The sequence below is a fragment of the Etheostoma cragini genome, chromosome 6 (assembly GCF_013103735.1).
Source record: "Etheostoma cragini isolate CJK2018 chromosome 6, CSU_Ecrag_1.0, whole genome shotgun sequence".
NCBI classification, from domain to species: Eukaryota; Metazoa; Chordata; class Actinopteri; order Perciformes; family Percidae; genus Etheostoma; species Etheostoma cragini.
In genome coordinates this window covers 23014782-23042708 of record NC_048412.1, presented here as the reverse complement: position 1 = coordinate 23042708, position 27927 = coordinate 23014782, and the positions used below count along the sequence as shown (strand labels likewise).

Sequence of the window (27927 nt, the reverse complement as noted above, 5' to 3'; positions counted from 1 at the left end):
GAGCAGTTAACCACAGTCCTCAAAAATCCAACGGAGTTTAAAATTCCAACAGAAAGAGAGCGCGCGGTAACAGACATCTGGCCAACAAGAGTGAAATCTGGCGGAATGCCTTGTGGCAACGGAGCCAGTATTGACTACCTATCTGACACAATCTCAGCATAAACAGTTTTCTAGTGCAATGAGGAATTATTGGGTGTGTGCTTGCTTTCGGTTTTACCTCCAAATATAGTGGTTTAGATAGTCTAGCTAAGCTGTCTGTTTGTCTTGCCCTGTTAGACTTCATTCCAGGGATGATTCCATGTTCCCACATCTCAGCCCAAAGTACTTTGGTAAGTATCATAATGATAGAAATGCTGGCCATAACTATAATATTTAAAGACTCAGTTTGTAGAAATTAGACTTATCCTTTAATTAAAAAGAATAAGGGGGGGATTCTAAAACCTGAAAGCCCCCCCCCCCCCCCCCCCCCCCCCATCACAGGTTCTGGATCCCGAAGACCCAATCTGCTGACACAGAGAGAGAGAGAGGGAGAGGGAGGGAGGAGGGAGAGCTGTAGAAAAAGTGAATGTTTAAGGAGAGAAAACGACTGAGCTCCTCACTGGCTTCAGATCATCTGATAAGGTAAGAGCTTTGCTGCCCTCTAATCTAATATTATTATTGATTACTTTGAGTTTCCTGTCATTTGTATATCCTCAACATGCTGCTGGGTTTTGCTTCACTCAGTCATAACCCTTTTTTTTTTCTTTTCTGGTTCAAATGTTTTTTTAAATCCCTTTTTGAAACAAAACGTGAGTGGACCAATGTGATCATGTTGTGACAACACTTAAGGGGAAGATATCTAACAGGAGTTTGGTGTGCATGTTGAGTGAATTACAGCTCTTCCATATAATTTTGTTGGTAAGTCTACATTTGATTCTGTTACACGTTTTAATAGATTTCAGCCAAGAGTGATACGCATCATGTATTTATCTGAGTATATACTACTGGAGAAAAACTCCCCTTTTTCTAATACTTTGATTGAAGAATAACAAACATGTTCATGTTGTTCTTGCCATGACAAGGGATCACATTATTTTCTAATGTTTTGTTATCACAGCCACGTTAACTTTCATTCATTTGGGCAGTTGGGCCATAAAATTGGAACTTAGGCCAAGTAGGACACATTTGAGATTAGTTGCACCTTGGGGAATAAAATTCCCATGTAACACGGACAGCAGCTTGTTAGGGCTGTGGATATGAATCCTGAATTGGGTTAATGATCCCTCATTAAGTTATAAAGTACATTTAAAATTCCATCCCAATCCTTTTGGGCATTTGGACAATAAGAGAAACCATTTTAGCGCCAAATTTGAATTTCTATTAAATATCATAAGTTAGTACAATATAATCTTCATTCTGAAAGGAAAGACATGTTATTATTATTTTTATGGATTTGTTTTATTGTTTTCAGTTATTAATCCATGTCTAGTAAAATTATTTAGGTGAATTAGGTGCAATGATAAAAAGACAAATTGTAATAATTTCTAACAGTTTTGTAATTGGTAGACAACTGCTTCTGCCCAGTCAAGGGCACAGAGGAACAAAGGATCCATTCTCAGTGTGTTGTCCTGTCACCCGTCTCTATTTCCCACACGCCACCTTCCATGTCTACACAATAGTACTGTAACAGCATGCGGATGTGCATGTTGACACTGTGTAGATTCTGATGTGTGTTTTGTTGCCAGCTGTTACAAAAGTCTGATTGTGGATTTAAAAGCTAGTAACATGGTCTACCCAGAGTCCCGAGAAATCCTTGGTGTAATGTAACTAAGTACATTTACTAAGTATTATACTTAAGTACAATTTTAGGTACTTGCACTTTACTTGGGTGTTTCCCAGTTATGTTACTTTACACATCTTGGAGGCAAATATTGTACTTTTTACTTATCTACATTTATTTAATAGCTTGATTTAATAGTTACTTCGCAGATTCTGATTGTTACAGGTGCAACAAATCCCACATGAGAAATAAGAAGCTATTAATCAAGCCTAACCTGAACCCACCCACACAGGTTTAATTAGCCAAAACAATTAAAATCACCTATGTGGGTGTCCGGGCCTTTTAAACGTTTTTCTAAGCTTTAATCATCAGATCATTTTATCAAGTTAATAAAGAAGATTGTGGTGATGGTTAAAACCAAGTTGATTGTTGGTTTGGAGATGTGATGATGATCACCTTTCCTCAAGTGAAAGTCAAACACTTTGCATTACCATTCATTACCATTCAGGCATTTATGGTGTTGCACTGCTAAACAAGCATGAATTTGCAATAGTTGCAACCATGTATCTGCATGCATCCACAAATTCATCCATTCACACGCAACCTCCTGAACACTTGACCTCCATGCTAAATCGCTGCTTACAAGTGTGAAAATTTTCACCGCCAAGGCTGGGGATGTTTTTGCCATTCAACCAACAGATGGAGGGAGATATAGAACTCCTGGCCACAGCTTAAAAGGAAGATAAAGAGAAGTTCAAACCCTGCATATTGTTTTACCCCCACACAGCTGACCAATCAAAGCTTGAAGTGGGTGAGAAAATTGGCAGTATACTGTAGAAAAGCACAAAAGTTGTCGGTAACAGGCTCCAATTACATTGACTGAAAGGAGGGGGTATCAGACACAGTTTGACCACCTAAAAACGCACCTGTTGGTGGCATACTGAACCCTTAACAACAATGTCCCAATCGGATTTTGTATCTGAGCAGTGGCAGGCAACATTACACAACCACAGAAGGCATCTAAACGAACAACTGAGGATGTGGCTTTTGGGGTGAAGTATGTTCTGTGTGGTATAATTGTGCAACAAGGTTTCTGTGGGGTATTAAAAAGTCTAAAATTTCAAAATCATAATTTTAGGCCTTACAAAGTCTTAAATTCGCTAAAGTATTGTGTTCTAGGTCCTAAATCATTTCAAACCGGTCTTAATTTTCCAATGTCATTGTGACCCTACCTCCAATGTTCAGTGAAATGTTCCAGCAGCACTTTAGATTTATTATTTGGTGTATTACAACTACAAATGAAACCAACATGCAAATAAAAAGTGCAGCCAATCTAGACACCAGACTTATAAGGCCAATGAAGAAATCGGGGAATTGTTTCACACTGACATCCGAATTTCTTTTCGATGTTGTGATATAAGTCTTAAATTTCATTTATAATGATCTTAAAAAGTTCTTAAAATATCTTAAATTTGACTTGGGGAAACCTATAGAAACCCTGGACAAAGCATCCTACACCAAACAAATTCTACCTGAGAAAATATTGAACAGGTGGAAGTTTGGTTATGCCGTTCAATAAATTATCAAAAGCCACATATGCATTTAATCAGGAACTGGCTTGCTAATTGATAGTTTGTGGTGTGTTTTAGTTATAGACAAAGATTGTTTTGATAGACTTAATAATCTAGTGTGGAAGCCATCAATCCTGGTTCCAAAAGTTTGGATTTACAGGCGCGATGTGGCCGGTCAAACTTGCTACAAGAATTACAACCAAGACAGAAAGGTCGAACAAGAGACAGAAACAAATGAGCAAGGCCGGAGAAAAAGGGGATTGTTGTGATTTAAAGACAATTATCTGTGCACATCGACTTCCCAGTGTTGTGCGGTGTCAGGCTCGAGCTGAGCTGTTCTGTCCCAGAAGGCCCTTGGGAGACAATGGCTACTGTGTCAGGAGGAGGGAGGGGGTGCATTAACAAGTCTTGGGGTTTCATGACACGGTCACAGCACCATGCAACTCTTTTAATACTCCACATGCCACATTTAGGCTTATATAGTGTGTTTTTATTTATAGTAGTTATAGGAAGGATATGGTGGCAGGTTGTTAAAGGCATATTGCCCAATTTGATTTATAATTTACTTAAAACAAACAATTGACAATGTGGTGAAGATAGACCTTTTTAAAACAGGCTTTAGGCAAACCTCACCAGTAAAGAAATCACAATATCGTAAATTAAATTTGTTACCCAGATTACCTTTAGATTTTGTCGCTTGTTAAATTATGTGTTGAATAGTAGAAAGGTTGAAAAGTAAGACTACTACACACACTGTAGAAAAACCAAACGTGTTTAAAAGCAGCTTCAGGGTGACCTCAGTTCACCGTGTTGTTCAATCAAAGGATGGCGTCTGTTGTGTCTTGGATCACAGACGCAGTGGAGCTGTTTCTCATACTCTTCTGTGTTATAGTAAGGTGGAGCAAAGCCCAGTGATATCAGTGCAAAAGTCTTTAGTATCGCTAAGATAAAACAATTATTTTTTATCTAATTAAGAAGAGATGTACTATGCTGCTCACATCAACATCTAATAATGCATTTATGACTAGGAAAATTCTGTTTATATAAAACCTCCCATACAATCCATAATCCAGATGTGCCAAACAAACATTAACTCCTCACGTCAGCTGGAAGTCTATCAAATTCAGTGGTTATACTGTAGTGTTTATTGTAAATGCATGTTTTTAATTCTAATACAACCAACTCTGCTACCAACTGTCTTGAAAATAAACAGGATTTTTTTTCAACGCTATTATCCATGTCACATATGAGAGCAGGTGATACTCTTTATAAGTGATTTTTTTCCCCCAGTCTTTTTATATCATTTTCATATAACTAAGTATGGAGGTGTTGAACTTTGCAGCTCGGTGTTAGAGCCGACAAGTGTGACTTTGTGTAAAGAAACATATTAGTTGTAGTATTAGTATGTTTTAGCCCATTTACTACAAATTATGTTTAATTTGTGCATTCCTGCCTTTAAATCACAGCATAGCAAAGATGTTTTAGTAGCCTCAAGTTTTTCACTTGTTTCCATTTGTTTCCATCACTTGACTTGCAGAGACTTGTTAAAAGCGATGATATAAGTATCATCATCATCATCATTGTTTTTTTCATTCCTTGTCAAACGTAAAGTATTACTATGTAATGTAGTCCTGATAACCTACAATTGCATTACTATATTGCAACTAGGTTGCAATTAAGCAATTAAGTTTCTGCAAACTGATTGTTTTTTGGTTGGTAAATGGTTGGAAACCCAGTTGTTGGGGAAACGCATAAAAAATATTAACTACAATGTCATGCTCTGAAAAGCAGATTTGCTTCACTGGGCTAAAAAAGGCAAACCCACTGTTCTGGTGCTTTAGTTTGTCTATCATCTGAAGTGCTGACTTGGGTTGTAAGACTCAAAACAACAACAGATTTAATGAAAAAGGCTTCCTTACTACTTCCCCTCATAATCTGCATCCCACCCAACTCACTTTCTGTCTTTTGTTACAATGACCTCAACAAAAATGCTCTCCATCAATTCCAAATGACCAAATATGCCTAGTTCCATCTAGCATATAGAAACTGGCCGTGTTTGATGGAAAGGCCTCGGAGCTCAAAGCCTCACCCATATTTAGTGGGGCGAGGGGGAACAGTGGGGCCCGTTGTGGCTGTGTGTATTTATGAATGGATGAGCCTCTGGGCAAAGCCTCAGAACAATGCTGCTACACTGAAGGACTGATTGTCATATGGGAGGGATGATGGTGATGATGGTGGTGTTGTCAGTGGTGGTGGGGCGGGTAGTTTATTCTCCACCATTGGGGCTTGGTACAGAGAGTGGCGAGAGGTCTTGCTGGCAACAGGCTGATGTGACGCTTTGCATGTAAGTGTCCAAGTGAAGGCTGCTGGTACTGCTCATTCAGGAACTACTGAATGTCTGAAGGATTGGCCACGGTCACCCACACAGGTGAGCAGCTGCAGTGTGTTTTGTTTTTTAATGCCCTGTGGTGCTTTTGAAATGGAGATTTTTTAAGTAAGAGTGTAGGAAGGAAAAGCAGGTGAGGACAACCTGGAGTGATGAATAAGCAATTACTTTGAATAATTGTCTGTGCTTTCCCTAACCACCTGAGCTGTAACAAAGGGGGGGTCTGTCTGTCTGTCTATCCGTCCCTAAAAGGGAGTTTTTCCTTACCACTATTGCTTGCACTGGAGGGAACTGCTAGAACTGTTGGGTCCTTGTAAATTATAGAGTGTGGTCTAGACCTACTCCATCTGTAAAGTGTCTTGAGAGAACACTTGTTATGAATTGATACTATAAGTAAAATTGAATTATATCTATCTATCTGTTATTTTATGTTACCTAAGATAATACACTTTCAGTCAGGGTGCTTGTCTGTCAGCATTCATAGAATGAGGTGATGAGTGAGCGAGTGAAACGATTGAGAGTAAGATGAGTCACAAGTTAGACAGAGTTAGGTAATGAAGAAGTGTGTGGGTGCCTAAATGAATGCATGTATAAGTGAATGTGTTTTGTGATGATGTATAAGCATGTACATTATTGATTGTTGTGTGTGTGTGTGTGTGTGTGTGTGTGTGTGTGTGTGTGTGTGTGTGTGTGTGTGTGTGTGTGTGTGTGTGTGTGTGTGTGTGTGTGTGTGTGTGTGTGTGTGTGTGTGTATATACATGCATGTGCTTGTTCGGTTTGCTGGGGCTGCTAAAAGCCCAGCCAATCATTGCTGGACAGATTTTGCTGTCATTAGCGATGAGCCATTCCAATAATTACTAGAGCGAATTACTACATTCAAACAGATATCTGATGCCCGGTTGAAGAGACAGTTATTCACAGCCAACCAAAGCAGTTTTACAAGTAATTTAACAGCAGCGTCCTGGATTACGATAACGAGTGAAAGATGGGTTTTCTGTCTGAAGCCTCAGATTTTCACTGAATCTGCAGTTAGACGGAACAAGCTGGTGCAGTTTTCAAAAAATTAAACTAAAGTGTTCTATAAAGAGTAGTTGCTAGTTGCTAAAAAGCTGTGTAGCCTTATTGCAATTCTTAATTATGGCCCTATTGATGCATTTTGAACTGGATCAAGTGCAAAAAAGCGTAATCCCTCCAGGTTGGGCTGATGACATCAGTGGTGACACATTTGACATTCAGATTTTGACCTTCAATTATAGCTTCCCCTGTAGGCCAATTAATGCAATTTGTAAGTGTCAGTAGACGTGTGTGTGTCACAAATGGCTCTATCCAATTAGAATTTCAGTGTAAGATTAAGGGGATTTTTTTAATCTTATTGATTATTGTGCAGTGTGTTTTTGTAATGTAACAGTAGATAACTCATCTTGCATCATTCCTTCAAGAATGACAGTCCCTTCCACCATTATTTCATTTTAGCGCAAAGATGTGGCATCCTTTCAAATGGGAACAAAATCAGATAGCACTGTTTCAGTATTGAACAGCAAGTTAAGTGGATGGTTTTAGCAAGCATTAGGATGAGGCCTCACTTGATTTGTCTGTTTGGCCGAACAGGTGACGGCTCCGTTTGTCGCCCTCTTTTGTTCAGAACGGAAGGGAGAGCGCTCTGATGAGAGAGGAGGCCTGTGGCTCACCATCTGCCCACTGGGCTGGGGATTGCCATAGTCACCGGTTTTGCAAGGTAGAAAAGTAGGAAATAAGGGGTCTCTTGTTGGTGATCTGCCAAGTGAAGCTTAGATAGATAGATAGATAGATAGATAGATAGATAGATAGATAGATAGATAGATAGATAGATAGATAGATAGATAGATAGATATTTATTGATCCTAAGAAAAATGGGAAATTACGGTGTTACAGCAGCAAAATCAGTCACACAGCACAGAATATAAATGAAATACTAGGAAAAATATGCATACATATAATATACATGAAATAACAATAATAGTAATAAAACAAAAGAACAAATAGTCGACTATATACAGGATGGGAAAACAAAATGTGCAACTGCCTAAATAATATGCTAAAATGTATGCTAAATGTAAATAAACCAATTGTGCAGGTTGCACTTAGTGCATTAGTGTGGTATCCAAAAGTCTTATCTAGCACCCAGTGATGACATGTTAAAAAGTGTTATTGCCTGTGATAGGATACTTACTCTACTGTCTTGCTTACTTCACGTGCTCTTGGTAAAATACTCCTAAAATGGGACATGCAAATACCAAGAAAGAAAAACCATCTTGACATACCATGTTTTGTAGTTTCTGACTGTGTGTGTGTGTGTGTGTGTGTGTGTGTGTGTGTGTGTGGTTGGAAGTGTTATTTATATATACATAAAGTTAATAAGTTCCAAATAAAGTCGGTTTCCTTGACAAATAATAAAAGAGGAACTTAATTGTCACAGCACCAAAATAAGATACACAAACATATGCCAGTAAACAAAAAGAACCATTAAACACTAAAATACAACTTACTTGATGGGCAAGAAAAATCAAATAACGTTATGCACCTTACATACACTTCAAAGTCCAGCCTGAATCTTTTATTTATGCCAGCACTCTGCAGTAACTTGAACAGACTGTGTGACTGGATATTGGCATATTTCCGTGTTTGTGTGTGTGTGTGTGTGTGTGTGTGTGTGTGTGCGTGCGTGTGTGTGCTCATCTCGGCTCATCGCGGCATGTGTGGGAGGGGGAGCAGTCATGTTTTAAGACCATCTGCTCCTCTGGGTATTTTAGTGGGGGCCTTAGCTTTTGATGGACCAACGCACGTCACAGGCAAGCAGCAAAGCGCAAGCTGTGAGCGGGCCTGTTCGGGAAAAAATTCCTTCAGTTTCTGCCTCGCACAATGGCCAGTGTTCGGCATACAAGGTTCCCATTCTTTTTCCTCTCTGTCCAAGAGTCACGGTGAAGCTCTTGTAAAAGGGCCACAGACGATATTCACAATGAAAATGTTCTTCTTGGCACAGTCAAATGTTCGTGTGAGCCTTTTGGTTTGTGTGAGCAATTTCATTAATGGGAAACTACTCATAAAAGGTGTTTTGGTCTGATTTAGCAGAGCTGATTGCTCAGATAGCATCTGTACCCCTGAAGCGTGATGCGGAATAAGTGATTATGCTGAGGTTTGATATCCTTTGATATTAGCAGAGGAGGTTGTGCACATTGCAGCGATGATGAAGACAAACTGATGTACTTTTAGATGTCATATCTTCAAGACTAAACCGGGCTTTGTCTTTTAGCTATTTCTTGTTGTTTCATGTCTTTTTAGTTCATTTTTTTGTGACAGAAACAACTTTGACATGATTCTTTTCCTTTGGACGCTAACAACGTCTGCCTTCATTTGATTTATTTAAATTTATTTAATTTCATCAATACAATTACTATATTCCAAGCAGGACAATGGAGCATGCTGAGTTTAAAAACAGCACATAGTGGTTACAGCAGAAGGTCACATATCTGCACACCCCACACTGAGAAGTGATAGTGTTGGCTATCCTTATGCTGCATGTGTGTGTAAGGGGGGGGGGGGGGGGGGGGGGGGGGGGGGGGGGGTATGGCATGCCGTGTATTTGTTTGTACATGGTTCAAGAGCGTAAATGCAGCATTCTCCTCTTCAGCTCTTCTCAACTCTGTTTATTGAGGGATTCCCTTGAGGTTATCCAGGGCTTGGTTGATGCCATCACTTGGACGGTGGCCTAAAGGCTTTTGGACACAGTGACTACATGTAACAATAAGAGTGGGGAAAAAATGCCACTTGCATAGACAAGTTGCCTTTGTTACTCTTATATGTAAACTAGGCGGACCTCTGAGTGGTTCCATGCTTGTGCTCCACACCTACAGAATTCTTCAGCGGGGGAAATATTTGATCTGCATACAGCTAGAAAGATCAATGATCATGCCCTAAAGCCTTTTTTTCTTTTCTCAAATTCAAATTCATCAAGACAAGGCCTCAGATTCAAAAACGTTTTTGAGTTTAATTGTGTAATTTGTGCTCTGTAATATAAACCATGGAAATAAACCATTCTAAGATCAAATTCTTTATTTAACTAATGTAAAACTGTAATGTACATATTCATTTCGCAAGTTCCATGTTCCTCCTACTCTTCGTATGTTGCTCTATTGCAGCCTTTGTGATATTAAGTCATCGTTCCTTCAACGCGCAGAGTTTGCCCTTGTGTCTTTGATACCCTTAGTATGAAACAGTTCAATTAATGTCAACATACTTTGCTTTGACCTCAAAGGGAAGTACGATCACGCCCCAAAGTTGAACACAGTAAGACACATGGGGCAGATCAGAGAAATGATGGAAAACCGAGGAAAGGAATGCTGAGTGGGCCAACGAACAGCTCCAGAAATGCCTGAACGCATATTCAAAGCTGCCCACGGCACATGTAAAGCAGAGCTCACACAGACTCCCTCTCTTCCCCTTGTCTCCTTCCAACATCGCTCTTTATCTCTTCTATCCTGTCCCACAGAATTTGACATCTAGGATTTGGAGCAAGGGGACCAACTCAGAGAGAACAATCAGAACAGGGTGAAGAAGAAGAAGAAGAAGAAGAAGAAGAAGAAGAAGAAGAAGAAGAAGAAGTCAGGACTGAGAGGGAGCAGGAGCCTGGTGCTGAGGCTGGTATGAGGCAAGTGTTTTGTTTATGCAGCGTGTGCGTTTGTGTGCGTGTGTGTGCGTGTGTGCGTGTGTGCGTGTGTGTGAAACGTGTGCACACGTATGCTGTGTGTTCTGTGACAGCCGTTTGTCTGCCCCATCAATGAGGCCCTTGTTGTTGAGCATGGTGGTGGTGTCAGTGGCCCTGCCTGGCTGCTCGGCTCCATTCTCTCCTGCCGTTGCTGATGCACGGCCTCTCTGCCTGGACACGCTCGCCCAGCTCTTGGCCTTTTGTTGCAGCACAGATGGTGGAGCTTGATGCAACATTGGAGAAAAGTTAGAATTGTCACAGCCAACAGTTGTGTCATTATGGGCCAAGACGTCTCGAAATGTGACCCCTTTCAATGTGACATGTTTATTTATTAAAGCGTCATTAATTGATTTGCAACAATGTATCAAATGTAAAAAGGGGTCACTCTTTCCTTGGCTTTACAGAGCTTTATAGTGATTATGGTTCACCCTCACTCGTGTTTTTGGCCAACCGCAAAAAGCTCTAAAACCCACTGTAGCAGCACCAAACATTAAACTGTTAGCAATTAGCTGGTAAACATAGTGGAGCATTTAGCAGCTAAAGAGACTGTTATTTCTCTTAGGAGTTGGTGGAGACAAAAAGCAGATCTTAAAGAGAGTGAATACTGGATTAACATGTGTTAGGTGGCCAGAAATATGACAACAAATGAATGACAAGGCTGCTCCGTAACTGCTAGAGATTTAAATAATCCACTGTTTGCTAACAAGTTCACCATATCACCTTAAAAGGTGATGCTATGTCAATGTTGTGTTGATGACTTGTTTCTGCTGCCCCCAAGTGACAAAAAAGAACTGTCATTTCAAGTTCAAAGAAGAATAGATATATGTTTGCCGCACATCCACTGGCTGCACCGGAACCCCAGAAATATTTGCCGTGGCCCCCAGAGGCTAAATTCATGTCAGACCGAGCTCATGGGTTCCTGGATTGAAAGGAGAGTAGCATATTGGAAAGTAGAAGGCATCTATTTGCCGGTTAAACTTAATTTAAGTGTTTGAATATCTATGCATTTGTGACTTTATGATGAATAATGAGCCACATGACAAATCCATGGCCTCTTGCTATTTCCAAAACAACAGCCTTTTTTGCTTCTTCTTCAGAAACAAGGCTAGTATTGGTCATGGATTCTCCGTGGGATGTTGGGATCTGTTAATCATGGAGCTCTAATACACAATCCACTCTTGAGCCTGCCATCTGCATACACCGGCTGCTGCAGCATGAGGCTCAATCCTCTGCTTCTACTTCTGCATGTATTAATCATACTGCACAAGTAACAGTGGTCTTGACAATAGTACATAGTTTATTAACATAGCATGTTAATAGTTAGAAATGTATTTAATGTTGAAAATGTAACTATAAGCTAAACGCTAATATATAATAGATATAATAGGTAAAGCAACATTGCACTGAGTGAAAATAATGTCTGTTATGGACTGCAGATGTTTAGAATACATCATATAAATCTGTTGAAAACATTAAAGTGTATACGTTAACAACCTTAAGTATTACATTGTGAGCAGTCAATGTTAAGTTAGCATTTAAAAGTAATAAGGAAACTTAATTGGAGAGAGTGATGAAGTATGTAGCGTTTTTAATGTGTTATCATTAATTATTAGTCAGCGGGAGCACATCAGTTTGATTTAACTACAGGGGTAAAGAGTATTCTTGTGTCAATATTATTATCAACTTTACCTGGAATTTCCTTAAGGTAACTATTTGAACTCTTAGAGTTTAGGACGAGGTGAACATGGACACAAAGTGCATGCTCTGATGAAGGCTAAAAACGGATCCAGTCCAGTTTATCCTACATTCCGGTCTGTGTGCCACCTTTTTCACCTTTGAGTGTTCAATGATGGTGTTAAAACTGTTTTATATTTTACTTTGATTCAATAAGCAGTGCTATATGTTTTCTCTGGTTGATGACAATGTATAGCTACTATACTCACAGCATAGAGCCAGCATGTTATATTTATATGTGCATTTATAAAGTAAATGTTGATTAATAGTACTACTTGTTGAAGCTAACTATGGTGGTTCTTTAAAGTTATTGTAATGAAGTGTGCTCTAATTCAATTTAAGGGACATGATTTTCTTGTGTGGGTTATTTTGGTAATTCAAAGACCCACATTATTTTTAGACCCAAAAGGTCAAGAACTTCTATCTCTCACATTACGCTTCACTCACCCTCTCTCCTATTACCTATGCCTTTGATACAGACAGAGATATCATAGTGTCTCAACATAAAATAACAAACTTTACAAACCTTTTTACATATAGTAAATCAATTAGTTATATGATTATCCATAATTGGCAGTTGAAAGTGAGGTTGATATATAATAACTATATTGACAACAGAACAGAATCAGGTTTATTGGTATGTGTCCACAAACAAGGAATATGACACTGGTTTTAAGTTGTTCCCAATGTACCTACACACATGTCCAAAAACAATAAAGACAGCAATAGGAATAGGGCTAAAAACAAGGACAACAGAACTGAACAAATAATGGTAAAACATAAACATAAGACTATTATTTATTTTTTATTATTTTTTGTCTATTAGTCCCCAATGGGCACTACACTCTGTGGACACACTTTTTTTTGTTAGTACTCACACACAGGCCTGAAATACACACACATGCTCAGGACCTATACAGTACATGCACTATAAATGGAGAGATGTCAGAGTGAGGGGGCTGCCAGCTGAACCAGCGCCCTGAGCGGTCGGGGCGGTACGGTACCTTGCTCAAGGGCACCTGGCAGTGCCCAGGAGGTGGCATCTCTCCAGCCACCAATCCACACTCCCACTTTTTGGGTCCATACGGGGATTTAACCAGTGACCCTCCGGTTCCCAACCCAACTCCCTATGGACTTAGCTACTGCCACCCTTACCTTATGTGCATACAAGTAGGCTAGGTGAAAATAAGTGTACACATACTGAATAGATGTATATAAGAAGAAGTAACAACATGTAATGTGTATACATGCCTCTATGTGGATCCAGGACAGAGTTGATTTTTTTAGACTATGAACAGAGAAACAAAAGAAGAGAAAACCAACAACACAACAAAACAACCAGACACAAAAACATAAAGATAGAAGTGAGCAAAACCCTCTGTAGTGGGATTTAAAAAAAGAAAATAATTTAATTTGGCTGTGATGATAAATGTTTCATGTGCCTTTACTGGTGCTATTTCTTTTATAAATGCAGTGACATTTGTTCTATAATCACGGAATTCCGTTATTGGTCTGCCCTTACGTCCTGAACTATAGCACAGATAGTATCAGTAATCTGCTGATGACATGATGTGTGGTGACTGGGGTTTGGTGTTGTGTAAGAGCTCGATCAACAGTAAGTGTCATTCATTGTATGGGCTTACGTATGGTGGCTGTAATGAGTGACTCCACTGGGGGGCAAGCAGGTGCTGGCTGATGCTGAGTTTGTGTATTTAATTGTGTCACTTACTACGGCTCTGTTATAGCAAGGGGGCTGTGAGTGATGTAATCCCCTGATGATGTTGATGCCACTATTCTTTTTTATTTCTTTTACAGAGGAGAAGGCCATCAAGCTGTCTGGGTGTGAGTGAGCACCCTCTTGTGGAGCTGCTTTCACGCTGTCCTGCAGAGCTTCTGTTTGTTTCTAACCATCAGCATTTTAAGGTAGAACCACAGTTTAAGTCAAAGCACAGTTTGCTAGCAAAAAGGTATTTCATGGTGCTTTTGTAGATAACTATGTCTTTGACTCTTGGCTGCTATGTTTTATCAATTTTGTTTCATCTGGTGCATGAAATAAGCTTTTGTGTTTAGATGAAAACTAATACAGGGCCTACGTCTGTGATGAGTAAAAAGACAAAATGAAAGTGAAATGGCTTGTTGGCAATTGTTGTGTGTGATTCAAACATCGCCTAACTCCAATTTAGGTGATCAGTGATTCAGTGAAAATTAGAGGATTCATTTTCCTCTGTGCAAATTGTACAACCTTTGGGGTTTTTTAAACAATGTTATGCATAATCCTAAAAATCAAAACTACTTTGTTGTTCTTTGTGGTTTTCAAAAGTTGTTTATCAGACAAGTTCTGCTACTTTTTGATGGAGTTTTTGGTACCTGATGCTACACTCAAAACCCAGAAACCAAACTGTTAAATCCCAGAAACATTGTATTTGTGTGATTCTTGGAGTTAGATGTAGTGTCTGAGTCATACAGCAGCACCAGAGCTGTAAACAAGACATTTTGTGTTTGTTCTTTCTTGATGGTAAATGCGTTGTGACTGACAGGATACTTTTTGTTCCAGACGTCTATGGTCCAACGTTGAGCAGAGACCATGTGGTTTTTGAAACTGCTCTTACCACTGGTGTTGATCATCAATGGTAATACATTCTTGTTCCTCTTCCTTGTTTGATTGTAGACATATTCTTCCACTGTGCTTTACACTAACCACTATGCATGCAGTGATTTTACACTCTGCCCCCAGTGCCTCCAAGAACTAGTCAGGTTACTTCAGTAAAAGTACAAATGCCTTTGCTGTAAAACGCTCTGTTACAAGTAAAAGTTCAGCTTTGAAAATGTTACTTAAGTAAAAGTATGTAAGTTTCATCATGAAAATGTAACTTAAGTAAAAGTATGTAAGTTTCATCATGAAAATGTATTTAAAATAACAAAAGTAAAAGAACTCTGCAGAAAAATCCTAAAATTTTAGATGCTGGAAACGATCCAAACAGTTCTGTTAATCAAGTCTTTGATCGGCTAATCCTTTCAGCTGTACTTGTAGGTCTATATATCTATATAAAACCCATATAGATATATATATATAGACCTATATACCTATAGACCTATATACCTATTTATATATATAATTAATATTTTTTGTAAAAAATATTAATTTGTAAAGTAATAAATAAGCTGTCAGATTAATCTAGTGAAGTAAAAAGTACAATATTTCTCTCTGAAATGTAGTTTTGTAGAAGTAGAAAGTGGCATGAAACGAAAAGACTCAAGTAAAGGACAATAACCTCAAATTTGTACTTGCATACAGTACTTAATCAATGTAACTAGTACTTAGTTACATTACATGACTGTCTCTGATCTTCTCTCAGATGCCAGCTGCCAGTGGAATGTTTGGGTACCTCGGGACATCTCAGCCATGACCAACTCCTGTGTGGTCATTCCGTGCACCTTCATGTATCCGTCTGGTATCAGGCCGTACCGTGGCACTCACGGTATTTGGTATTTTGGCCAGCCGTACCCTCAACTCTTCCCTCCTGTTGTCTTCAAATCACGCACAGACGTCGTGCACGAGAGCTACAAAGGCCGGACCAAGCTCCTGGGTGACCTGCACCAGAGGAACTGCACTCTGCTCATCAACAACATCGGCACAGAGCACTCAGGGAGATACTACTTTCGTGCTGACCTTGGCGGAGCCAACATGTATACGTACCCAGACTTCTCTGAGCTCAAAGTTCTGGGTAAGTCACTGATCAGAGGGAAATATTAAAACGCCTCCTATCCTGGGTGCGTTCTCACCTGAACTGTAGAGCGGTCCATCTGTGATCAGGTTACTTAGAAGAGATGTTAAAACCATGTGAAAACAGGGTTTATGATCTCTGCATGGAGATTAAATACTGCTTTACACATAAAGTTAATCTTATTATTATTAAGTAATCCAGTAAAGTCTTTCTATTCCTGTCCACCAGATCAACCCAACATTGATGTCCCAGAGGAGATTGTCAGCGATGAGAGTTTAGAGCTGACATGCTACGCTCCAGACAACTGCCCCGACATGTCTCCAGAGATCCAGTGGATGTACACTGACTACCTGCCTGACCCAGAGTTCAGCACTGACTCCCTGGAAGAGAGCAACACGGCGGTACTCTCCAGCACCCTCACCTTCACACCAAGACCCATGCACAACGGGCAGCTCCTGGGCTGCAGGGTCTACTACCCCAACACCACACTGGTCTATGAGAGGCTCATCTCTCTGGATGTCAAGTGTAAGTTAAAAGGCACCTCACACCATAGGGACATGAAGTAATAACCATGCTTTTCCTCCTCTATCAATAGCCTTAAAGGGATTGTTGTGTCTAACCTGCCATACATGACGGCCATTATGATTCCTATTAAGCTGATTTCATTCTTTAGTGTATTTCAGGCAAATGTAAAAGAAGTTTCCAAAACTCAAACATATCCTCTTTAGGGTTTTTGTTATGCATGCACACATTGGGGCGGCTGTGGCTCAGTGGTAGAGCGGTTGCCTGCCAATCGGAAGGTTGGTGGTTCGACCGCCCCTGCAGTCCCACGAAGTGTCCTTGGGCAAGACACTGAACCCCGAGTTGCCCCCGGTGCTGCGCATCGGAGTATGAATGTGTGTGAATGTTTATCTGATGAGCAGGTGGCACCTTGTACGGCAGCCCCAGCCACAGTGTATGAATGTGTGTGAATGGTGAATGTTTCCTGTAGATGTAAAAGCGCTTTGAGCAGTTGTTAAGTCTGGAAAAGCGCTATATAAATACAGCACATTTACATTTACATTGCTGTCCTACATGCTGCGAAATCTGTTTCAGCGGCCAGCCATTCTCACTTGAAGAGGCATTTAAAAATGAGTTTTTCTCAGGCACAGATTCTTTGTCTTACCTTTCGTCCCAGATGCTCCACTTTCTGTTTGGGTGAACGTGTCCTCTGAGGTGATGGAGGGCAGCTCTGTGATGCTGCACTGCGAGGTGGAGAGTAACCCTCCTCCCAGGATTTCCTGGATGTTTGGAGACCAGGAGCTGCTGTGGGACACAGCGTCCAACGTCTCCCTAACCTTGGATGATCTGACGCCTGCACAGGAGGGAATCTACACCTGTGTTGGGGACAATGGCTACGGCACCATGAACACTTCACTGTACCTGGCTGTTAAGTGTAAGTCTCTGAGATAGTTGCTGTGTGTCCCGATTCCAGCATTTTGTACGTTCAATTTATATGTAGTAAGGAATCAGGACTCAGCAAGTGACGTTGCATTTAAAAGTTTAGGGGATTATTTAAAATGAGTTTGGATTGTACAATTAGCTTGAATTCTCCTGTCAACACAATAAAGGAATAGTCTACTGAAAATGGTTTGAGTATCAAATACTCATCCTCTGTAAGCTTACAATGTTGCTCTTACGTACGGAAACTTTTCTCAGCCTGGATTCAGTCACAATTGGTTTAAACACAAAAGCGTCTTCAATGAAAAAAACTTCAAAACATTCTTGGATACACAACTCCAAAAGGAATGATAATGTTTCACTGTAACTGCTGCTTGTGTACAGGAAATAAGCTACTTTTACTCACAAGTTTCCAATATCAACTTAAAAAGCAATGGCATGGTCACAAGCAAAAAGTTTATTTTTCTAGTCTAACTGTACTTTGTAAATTGTATGTGATAACAGAATATTTTCCAAAATCTAAATTAGAAAACAAATCTAAAATTTCTCTACATTATTTTTCAGACCCTCCCCGCGAGCCGATTGTGAACGACTCTATGACGGTACTAGAGGGATCCTCGCTGGCCCTGCACTGTAGCACCCAGGGCAGCCCGGCCCCGACCCTCACCTGGCTAAAGGACGGGGAGCTGGTGGGCACAATCACCGCTGACGAGCTGTCAGTGTTGGAGATCGTAGAGATCACACCACAGGGAGACGGGCAGTACCGCTGCCTGGCCGAGAACGAGCACGGAAGAGCCAGTAGCTCCTTCAACATCACTGTTGAGTGTGAGTGCTTTACCTCCTTCACGACAGTAGTGTAAAAAGTAGCTAGGACATAGAATGATAATGATCTGCAGATCAAAAGGATCATAGGCAATAGCAATACATGGATCCTCTGGAACAGAGCCAGATTGATATATGGACGGGCTGATATTAGGCATTTTCCAAACTATCGGTACCGGAATTTATAATGACCAATAAATTAATATTTAAAAAAACTAAAGAAAAACCCTTCAACTATATTATGAGTTTTGGCATTGCAAAGTGTTTCCACCAGAGGGCACTCTGCAACCTCCTTGTCCCCAACACTCCTGCTTAACCCTTTAAGTTCCATATCTTAAATTTGTATTTTTATACATTTTGTTCATCAGAACTTTAATATATTTTGATGTTCCTCTGTTTTGTTGTGAAAATAAAAATTTTAAAATTAAATTTTAAACTGCATTATCATATTATTTTAGTGAGGACTGATAAATAACTTAAAATAACTGTTGAAAAAAAATATATGTATCGGCCGATATATCGGAATATGGGATTTTTAAATCACCATATTCATAAATGTTTTTATCGACATCTTCCTAAAAAATCGGGCGGGCTCTAATCTGTAATATACATTTCTAAAGATCTTGTTTCAACATTTTTGAAGTAAGATGCTCACAGAAAAAAACACTCCTATTTCTATTTAGAATTAGTTTTTTCTTTAAATCGTTAAAAAGAAAAATAATTCTCTCGTCTACACCAAAATATCAGAATCAGAAAGCAAGTTTATTGCCACAATTATGGAACCACATGCAATTTGGGTGTATACATACAAACATACATACATATTTAACAATAATAACAATAAACAATACATAACAAAACAGAGACAAAATATGCAAAATTGTTGTTTAAGCATGTTTTATAATTTTTCATATTCACATATTCATATTCAATGCTGTTATTGTAGCTCTTTAACTCTGTTGCCTCCTTCAATAGATGCCCCGGTTCTTCTGGAGGAGTCAAAGTGCACAGTGGTGAGGGAGGGTGTCCAGTGTGTCTGCATCGCCACAGGAAACCCAGAGCCCACCATCGAGTTCTACCTGCCCGACCTAAACATCACCATCAACGAAACAGACGGCCGGTACAACTTCTACACGCACACAGACGGACACACTTCCACGGGTATGATCAAGCTACGGGAGAAAGGCGAGCGGGTTGACAATGGCGGCCCTGCCGTCAACGTCCACTGCAGCATCTACAACATGTACGGGAGAGAGAGCATACACCTGGAGCTACAACAGGAGAGTGAGTTGAGACTAACTGGACACCAAAACAGATAACTTGTGATTTTTATTTTGCAGTAAGTCTGTTGGTATTTTATTTCTTTCTTTATGTCAACAGAGCCCATGAAAAGACCAAACCCCACTGTAAATTGATCCTATTAACAAGTTTGTTTATATATATACACTGTCCTGCTGTCATAAGTTAATTAATTGTGTATTGATCCACAGCAGAAAATAGTCCCCCACAAATGAATTTCCTTCTGTTTGATTAAAGTTTACAAAAAACTCCAGTGCCCAGCTGTTTAAGGGAATACTGTATTATGCCTTTAGAATGGTCTTTTCTATTTCTGTATTAGGAAATTAAACTACATAGTTTGTTTTTAAAAATTGCTCCTTATGGATGGATGACAGTAGTGGAGTATTTAGAGACAGACAAAAAGGGCGTTAACACCAAAATGCACTAGTCGACATTATGCAGAAAAAGGTCACTGTTTCCAATGGAGAGAGTGTCTCTCTTGGCAAGCTAGGGCAGCGAGCCCACGCTGGTTTTCACCTGGTTTTGCTACCAAAGTAATTAAAGTGAGACTAAAAGTAAGTCAAGTAAAAATGCAACATGTTCAAAAACATCATAGGAATGTGCTAATTTTCACTTTTACACATTACCTGGGATTCATTCAAATATGATTAATTTCCGCCTCATCCTTTAAATTATCCTTTAATTTATCTCGTCATAAAAGATGGACATTGATGGACATTGTAAATGGATGTTTGTGTTTTTAGAACATTAGAATTAGAATTATTTTCTTATTTCTTCCTACCGCTTGTCTTCTCATTGGAAAAACAAAGAGCTTCTCTCCTTAAATAGTTGCAATCCTATTAAGTCCATCCCTTAATGTTTGGTAGGTATTTTATAACATATTGGAGGTACAAAATGGCATCTTCCTCTTTCCTATGCTCTTCTTGTCCTTATAGTGTGCCTTCTTGCAGAGTTTTTCTCTGTAGTGCATTATGTTAATCAATAATTAACTTGTAAACCCTTGTTTTTTAAAATTTGATCAACCTTTGTTTTTAGAAAAGTACATGATGGCAGTAATAGTTGGCACCATTGGAGGAGTGGCGGTCATAGCCTTCATCATTGCAGCAGTGAGATACGTTGGCCACAACAACAAGAAGTGAGTATAAATGACAAACTAATGGAGAGGCCAATGCGAGGCAGAAATAGTCGTTTTCCTCACTAAGCATTTTCTAAAATCCAAGGAAACACTTGAGCCTTGTCATCCATTCTAAAACACATTGATGCACATTGTATATGAGTGGATGTGGGATTGATGTGGACGTGATAATCATTTATCCAGAGCAATTTAGCAGTTTTTTTGCCATGACAATTCCCCTCGTTGAAATCCCTGGAGATCCACATTGGCTGCCTTGGGGAGTGGGTCAGCAAGCTGGAATAACCTTATATTTTGAGTCCCTGCTCTGACACTGCTTCTGTATCATTGACCTGCTATGCTAAATTAAAACCCAGGCAGTCCTCTTAACAAAGATGCTTTATTTTAGTCTCAAAGCATGTTTGGACCCCACCAATTTGCACGCTTTCTCTGACAAATCACCCCTGAAGTGGGTGTTAGCTCAGCGACTAAACCCATAAAATAACCACGTCACCTCACACCCACAGTTGGCCTCCAGCTTAACCTTACAGAGCTTGTTGTTTTAAAATGGATGCCCAGGCTTGGCGTGTCGCCCTGCGTTAGTGGCAGTCGAGACCGAGTCTGATTATGTGACTCCGTCCCCCAGAGAGAATGGCAACCCTAGGCAGGACGTGGTCCTGGAGAACCCAGCTTTGTACTACAGCGCAGTCAAGAAGGACAAACAAAATCTGAGGAAGAAAGTGGTGAGACATGCTGATGTCAATGATTATGATTATGATGGATGGTTTGGATGACCATTCTCAGATTGTTTGGGGTTACAGTTTTGTGTAATGCAACAAGTTATAAATTATAAGACCCCATTTTGACTTCTGAAAATGAAGGAATAGGAGTCTCTCCCACTAGCAGTCCAGTGGCTCCAACCATGACCTTTCCAGACACTGTTTTCTCTTGCTTTCATCGCTTCTCTGCGTTTTTCTGTCTGTTTTTCTCTCCCCTAACTCTCGCACAGCTTAAGACAGAGCTGTTGGGCTCAAAGTTTAACTCCATTCTAGAGGAGACTACGGTAAGGTTCCTAAACAAATCCCCATTAAAAAACACAAGCCTCAGTGACAGATGCATCTCCTCGCATATCAGCTTCTGTGTTCTGTACACTGCCGTTTGTTTTCGAAACTGCCTTCTGCATGGCTGCCTCATTGCTAACACAAATTGCCAAACTAACAGGAAACATCTCCGTCTCCCTGTCAGTTGTTGACCAGTAACCACTAACATTTTTTCTTTATGTCGTCCGTCGTATTCTTCTGACATCTGAGGTGCCACCGGCATCTTGCAAGTCATTTGTGCCGCTGATTGGTCCTTCTGTCTGCAGGGAGACGACGGGGATTATCAACCTGTGGGCTCCATGGCAGGACTGGAGAGGCAAGAGCTGAATTACGCTGCCCTGGAGTTTATCGGGGCCAGATCCAGGGAGGGGGCCTCAGGGAGGGGGGATGATGGCAGCAACTACACGGAAATCAAAGCCAAATGAATCGCAATCCTTCCCTGATCCCTCGGCTATGCGAGACGCAGTGGCAGCCCCAACACATGTCCTGTCTCATAAACTGTGTAATAACCCCCCTTCTTCTACTGGATTCCATCCTGCATATGACTCTTTTTTTCCGCATTTCTTCAGATTTGTCACATATAATGTTGATGCCACTACTCCCTCCCAGCCTCAGGCTGCCCTTCTCCATTGGACGCCCCTTCACATGCCCTCCTTTGGGAAAACTGGTACATTTTTGGGTTGATGCATGACCAACTGGACAATGTAAAAGGAAGTCTGTTAGCCTCAGTTGAAGTACATGGGCTCTAAAACATGCAGTGATAACCAGCGACCACGTTTTTTGTTGCTTTTTCCAGGTTTTCCAATGTGATTGTCATTGTTGTTGTCAAAAGACAGGCATCTGAGTACTCGCATCTGTCTCACTATTTGCTCTACATCTGTGTCTTGTATCTGTCACTGTGTCTGCTGCCAGTCGAAGCATCAGGGCAAGGAGTAACTGCGCTTTTTGTTCCCTTATATTTCCGTGTGTCTATCAGCAGAGAGCAAACCTCTCTTCTCCCCTTCTTTGGTTAATTACATACCGATAAGATGAGTGACTGAGGCTAAAGATGGAAACACATCTTAGCATCTTGTTTACACATAATTGTATTTAATGTGTTCTGTGACTTGTTAGCCTCTCAAAGAAATGAAGACATGTTACCATCACTTTTGATAATAATTGATGAGGTTCTGTAAATTTAAGTGGTACACTTCCAGTTCAGAAAAATGCTTCTTTCCAATATTTTACAGTTAACTGTAGAATGTGTTAAGATTTTGGGTGAATTGCCTTCACTGTGGCCATAATGTCTGTCTCATCTTCTACTTCTTCTCTTTAAAGCTTGGGTTCTAGCTCTCTGATTGATCTGGAAAGTACAGACCTAAAGCACAACATATTTGAGCGTGAGTGGCAGAAGTGTTATCTCATTTAGACAATGTGCGTGTTTGTATTTGTGTGTGTTTGAATTGTGCTGAAAGATCATTGATCACTGAGGTCTTTGGGAAGTCCGAGCATCACTTCACTTGAGAAGTTGATGCTTTTTTCTCACATGGTTGCATCAGATGTTTGAATGACAAAAAGGGATGCTGACTTACCAGCTGGTTCTGCTATTCAAAGACATTTGATGAACCTGTGATGTAATATCGAAGCACACTAATAGTCTAACTTGATAATGGTGGTGTCAACAATATATACGTATATATATTAATAAGATGTATATGGATAGGGAATGGATGTCAGTATGTACAGTGATAATACCCAACACGACTGTGTTGCCAACAGGCACTTAAATTATGAATACAAGCCAGTGTGAGAAGTAAAAATATGTTACCTTGTCACACATCATTCAAACACATTTGATGGAACATTGTCTTAATATGAGCTTGATAAATAGTACCAACATCAAACTAGTGTGCACTATAGTCAAAGTCAAATCTGAGACTGTGTTTACATGTAGGCAGTGATCTTATGGGCTGTAATTGAGGCTGATTTAAAGTAGAATAACACCTGTGTACTTTTCTATTAACCCTTGAAAGGGAACTACAGCAATTTAATATTTCACTTTGAATAAATTGCGTGTCTCTCCAGAGATACAATTTAAAATCAAAGGGGCCAAGATGTCTCCAGACTTCTCCCAAACCCACTGTATTCCACATTACCCTCAAAGCAACAAACAGCATATTTTGTAGGTACTCTCTGTCTGGTATTGGTCCATGTATTTTCGACCCCATGTGCCTTTTTTGTAACTCTGTATTTTCCCAGACTTTACAAAGCAGAGTTACATGATGGGAGGACATGCAACTGATTTCACATTCTGAGCTGTACTACCCATCACAACTTTATGTTACTGACTTTATGTCAGTAATTCAGTGGAGTAGCCATTTCATTCATGTGAATAGTCTCAACCCACCAATGAAGTCATGTGCTTCCTCTGCTTCTTCCACTTTGAATCACATCTTTCACGTCCCACTTCTCTGTTTCTCCCAAAATCTCATTGATAAACTTCATCCTTAACTTACTGGCATGGTCTGCCATTTTTAATAAGACAGCATTTAATCGTTTAAATGATATCTTAAATAGGTCTACCCACTATCATTCAACGCAGGAAAAATGCAAAGAGATAATTATTGTGTATTGTGTCTTGGATTGTTTCAAGTCATAATACAGTAAACACTTTTGGCGTCTAAATAAAAAAAAATGACCTACTCATTTTTCTCTGCCAGAAACATTTTCTAAAATACTGACAGTAGCGGCTGCAGTTTCGCTTTAAACGTAAATCATGCAACTTGTCCACAGATTTTCTCCTCCTCTACAGACATTGTTCCTCTGTATGTATTGATTTTGATAGAGTGTGCAAGTGGAAACTAAAATCAAGCTAGAGGTGTGCAATGATCTCTTCTTGAGGACTTAAATTACTATTGATACACATGCTCTGACTAAGGCTTTATAAATGTACATATGTTATAAAACAACACTGTACTGTGGCAGTCTCTTTTAAAATGATGAAATAAGTTCATCAAGGCAGCAGTGTGTCTGAGAGTTGGTTTTACAATCAGCAGAAGTACACAACACAGCAAAGGCCTCTTACTGTGGCAACTCCATATATGGGTAGACTGTTCATGGCCAGCGATGCCAATATGAAAACAAAGTTACAACCTTGAATAGTACTTCAGTTTAGGCTTTTCAAATTAACCTAATAAATAAAATATAATACATATCTCTGACAAAAGCCCAGTTTGATAATGACACCTTGGGTTCAGAGCAAAGAAATACAATGAGGAAGAGGTGTATGGGATAATTTTCCATACCCATTATGCTGTGCAGTGTGTAAACTACACACTGCACTTACAAAGAAGTGAGATCTTGCTCACCAGTGTTAATGATAATGTATTACAAAGCCATGCATTGTTATTGCATTGTTGACCTGCATCTGAGCAAGGCATCACTGTCCTTACTGAAGTAGTCACATTACAGTTAGTGTTGTAACATAGGAGTTGCTGCAGGTTTTCCATTTTCAACATCATTCATTGACACAGTATCTGTGGAAAGCGTTCCTTTGTCTTATCCAGCCTCAAGTCATTTATGGAGTATTAGTGCACACAAATAAGCCCACTTTGTGTTACACTTGACTGAAGAAGTCAGAATTAAATACTGGAGATTTTTTTTTATCTGAGCAAATCTACAACATTTAGGGGTATGTAATGCAATAAGTTAGGTAAGCATATTAATACACATCAAGCCAAAACAAGTTAAAAACGCAGTTCTCTGTGCATGTAAACAAAGCTTTTGTTAACCAACTATTCTGACTCAGATTTGCCTTTTATTAAGACATTGTTCTGTTGACCTAATGATGGATATGCTGGCCAGCATTCTTAAATTGCCTGTATGCACAAAGTCAATAACTGTCCTGTCTTTGAATGCCTCACAATTTTCATTTATTTTTTATTGAATTGTTTTTTGAAAAAGGAAAATATCAAATATGTCTTATCTAATCTTTTGACTCAGTGTGTAGTAAAGCAAATTTGTCCTATACTTTTTTGTGATCATAATTATTATTATGGAGATTTCTTTTTCTACACATAATGTATAATTGACACAATAATCAAGATCAGGGTTTTGTTATTTAATGACAGTAGGATTTCTGCAATGATGTAGTTTGCTTGCTCTTTTATTTTAAATAAGTCTTTCATGCCTCAAGCAAACTCATCTGTCTTCAGTTCCACGCAAACATAAATAAAATGAAAACAACACAAACTGGAAAAAGTTGATTATTGATAAAAAAAAAAAAACTGTGAGGTCATGCTGTCTCTTTTCTTTCTTTGAAAACCAACATCCCCGTAATGAAACTGCCGTGCTCTTCTTCCTTTCTGGTTTTACTTCTTTGTTTAAGTGAACAAAGCTAAACCACAAAAACATCATGCGAAAAATGGTTGAGTACATCTCTTAGGCTGCTTTTTCAGGTAAAAGCAGAGAAGGGGAAGGAAAAGAGAGAGAGTCAGTTAAGGGCCTAGTCCCTCAAGAAATATTACTGTGGAGAAAAGGGTAAAGTTTTATCTTGTAAACGTATTTTTGAGTGGAATAATAGTTATTTAATGTATCTGTGTTGTTGAGCTGTTCATATAGCAACTTGTGTTACATTATTATGTATAGAAAAGTAAATTGTTGTTGAAGGAAGTTAAAATTACTGGGAACACAAGTGTGAAGGAGAGTGATACTGAATATGATCAGATTCAGAGTGGTACAAGTTTCGCTCCATCTCTTGTTTTGTGGACAAAGTCCTTCTACAAACACATAAAGTATGGAACAAAAATGATTCTGCAGAACAACCCTTACATTCCTTACTTTTAAAATATATCTTTACATTTTAAATTGAAACTGACAGTAACATTCATTTCCCCCTTACATCCCTTTAAGAATTCCTTGCTTGTTACTTAAAGTGTGTATTTGATTTGGATTGGGTTAGGGGAGATTTGCATGTAGAGCTGCTACATTTAGTATTTAGCAGCTATATGGAACATATATTACAACGTGCTTTATAAATACAACTGCAGAGGGACTCACAACCTTGAGGAAGATTAAATCATGTTCAATATTATGACGACAGAAAAGGTGAACGTGCAAGATCCTGTATTTAAATCTGTCCTGTCAGTGTTTCTTGTCCAGTTTCATCAACTGAAATATTTAATTTTTACAATGTTTGTGCTTCTAAAAGGAAAAGAAACGGACAGTGCCAGTCATTGAATCCGGATGTTCATTCTCATCGTGACAACTCTGCTCTTCTCTGTTGGACGCAGCAAGCCTGACACAGGTATACATCTTAACTATATTCTTGTTGCGATGCCATAAATAAAATTGTTATTAATAATTTGCCATGATTAATGTCCTCATTATAGTGTTCCTCTCAGCATCTATTGACACTTAGAAACTGGGATAAATAATGACTATTTATGTAATTTACCCTTGTTTTCCAAAAATAGTATGGATTGTGAAATGTAGTTATGCTTAACTTATGTTATGTTGTATGTTTACGCCGCTGAGAACAGCAGTTTAAAAAAGACGCATTAGTAGTCTTTCTTAATAATTAATTAATTATGGTGTTTTTTCAAAATGTACATATCCTCTGTAAAGTGTGTATCTTCTTAATTGCAGACATTTTGATCTATATATGAGGATGTGAGTATTGTTTCAAGACAGACCCAAAAAAATATGATCTCCTTAAAACTCGGGTGACGTGCAGACTTTTATGTAAAATCGTAATGATTTTTAAAACACAAATTACAGGTTGGTGTGCCGTCTCTAGTATTTCATTTGATCTGTTTTTTAAACCGATGAAACGCTTGGCCTGATTTGTCTCTCTTAGTGTTCTTGTTTAGGAAGCCACATATTACTTCCCTTTTTAATGTGTTAAAATAACTTGACTCACAATACTCACAGTGAGCATTATCTGGCACATCTTTTTAACCTGAAGCCCACTTGCTTATATTTAGGATGAAATCATTTCCTTGTTAAAAACAGTTATACTATTGCACCTAAAGTATCAACGGGAAGTTGTTAGAGAAATGGTGATGCCTTATAAGGCAATATTTAAATGAATAATAACTTGCACGCACATTTCACTATGGACATCATGTATTATGCATTACAATGTAGAAGGACAGTTGGTAGGTAGGATTGTTGGTTTGTTAAGATGACATTTTCTAAATGCACACATATATGGTACTTCCCCCTTTCCTAAAGTGTCTCACCCCTTCACAGTCACAAAT

General features: G+C 39.2%; 2 protein-coding genes across 10 annotated transcripts in view; both read left to right on the top strand.

Moving 5' to 3' along the window:
- Nucleotides 1-527: 527 nt before the first annotated feature.
- Nucleotides 528-25915, top strand: mag (myelin associated glycoprotein). Of its 7 annotated transcripts, none has more exons than XM_034874929.1 (14): nt 528-621; nt 10242-10300; nt 10340-10400; nt 14007-14114; nt 14746-14821; nt 15548-15916; nt 16145-16441; nt 17094-17351; nt 17921-18181; nt 19154-19462; nt 20513-20612; nt 21235-21331; nt 21598-21651; nt 21955-25915. In XM_034874929.1, the coding sequence occupies exons 5-14, from the start codon at nt 14776-14778 to the stop codon at nt 22111-22113; spliced, it is 1950 nt and encodes a 649-aa protein (XP_034730820.1). In that variant the 5' UTR covers nt 528-621; nt 10242-10300; nt 10340-10400; nt 14007-14114; nt 14746-14775; the 3' UTR covers nt 22114-25915. The 7 variants fall into 7 exon arrangements, with proteins under 7 accessions (XP_034730820.1, XP_034730824.1, XP_034730822.1 ...); XM_034874930.1 differs by lacking the exon at nt 528-621 and adding an exon at nt 5514-5758 and having other exon boundaries at nt 10340-10393; XM_034874928.1 differs by lacking the exon at nt 528-621 and adding an exon at nt 5514-5758.
- Nucleotides 25916-26877: 962 nt separating this feature from the next.
- Nucleotides 26878-27927, top strand: part of LOC117946646 (sialic acid-binding Ig-like lectin 12) — a 25160-nt gene continuing 24110 nt past the window's right edge. For all 3 annotated transcript variants that reach the window (XM_034874927.1, XM_034874925.1, XM_034874924.1), the window contains exon 1: nt 26878-26972. In XM_034874927.1, the coding sequence (XP_034730818.1) occupies nt 26912-26972 (61 nt within the window). In that variant the 5' untranslated portion in view covers nt 26878-26911. The remainder of the gene's footprint in view (nt 26973-27927) is intronic.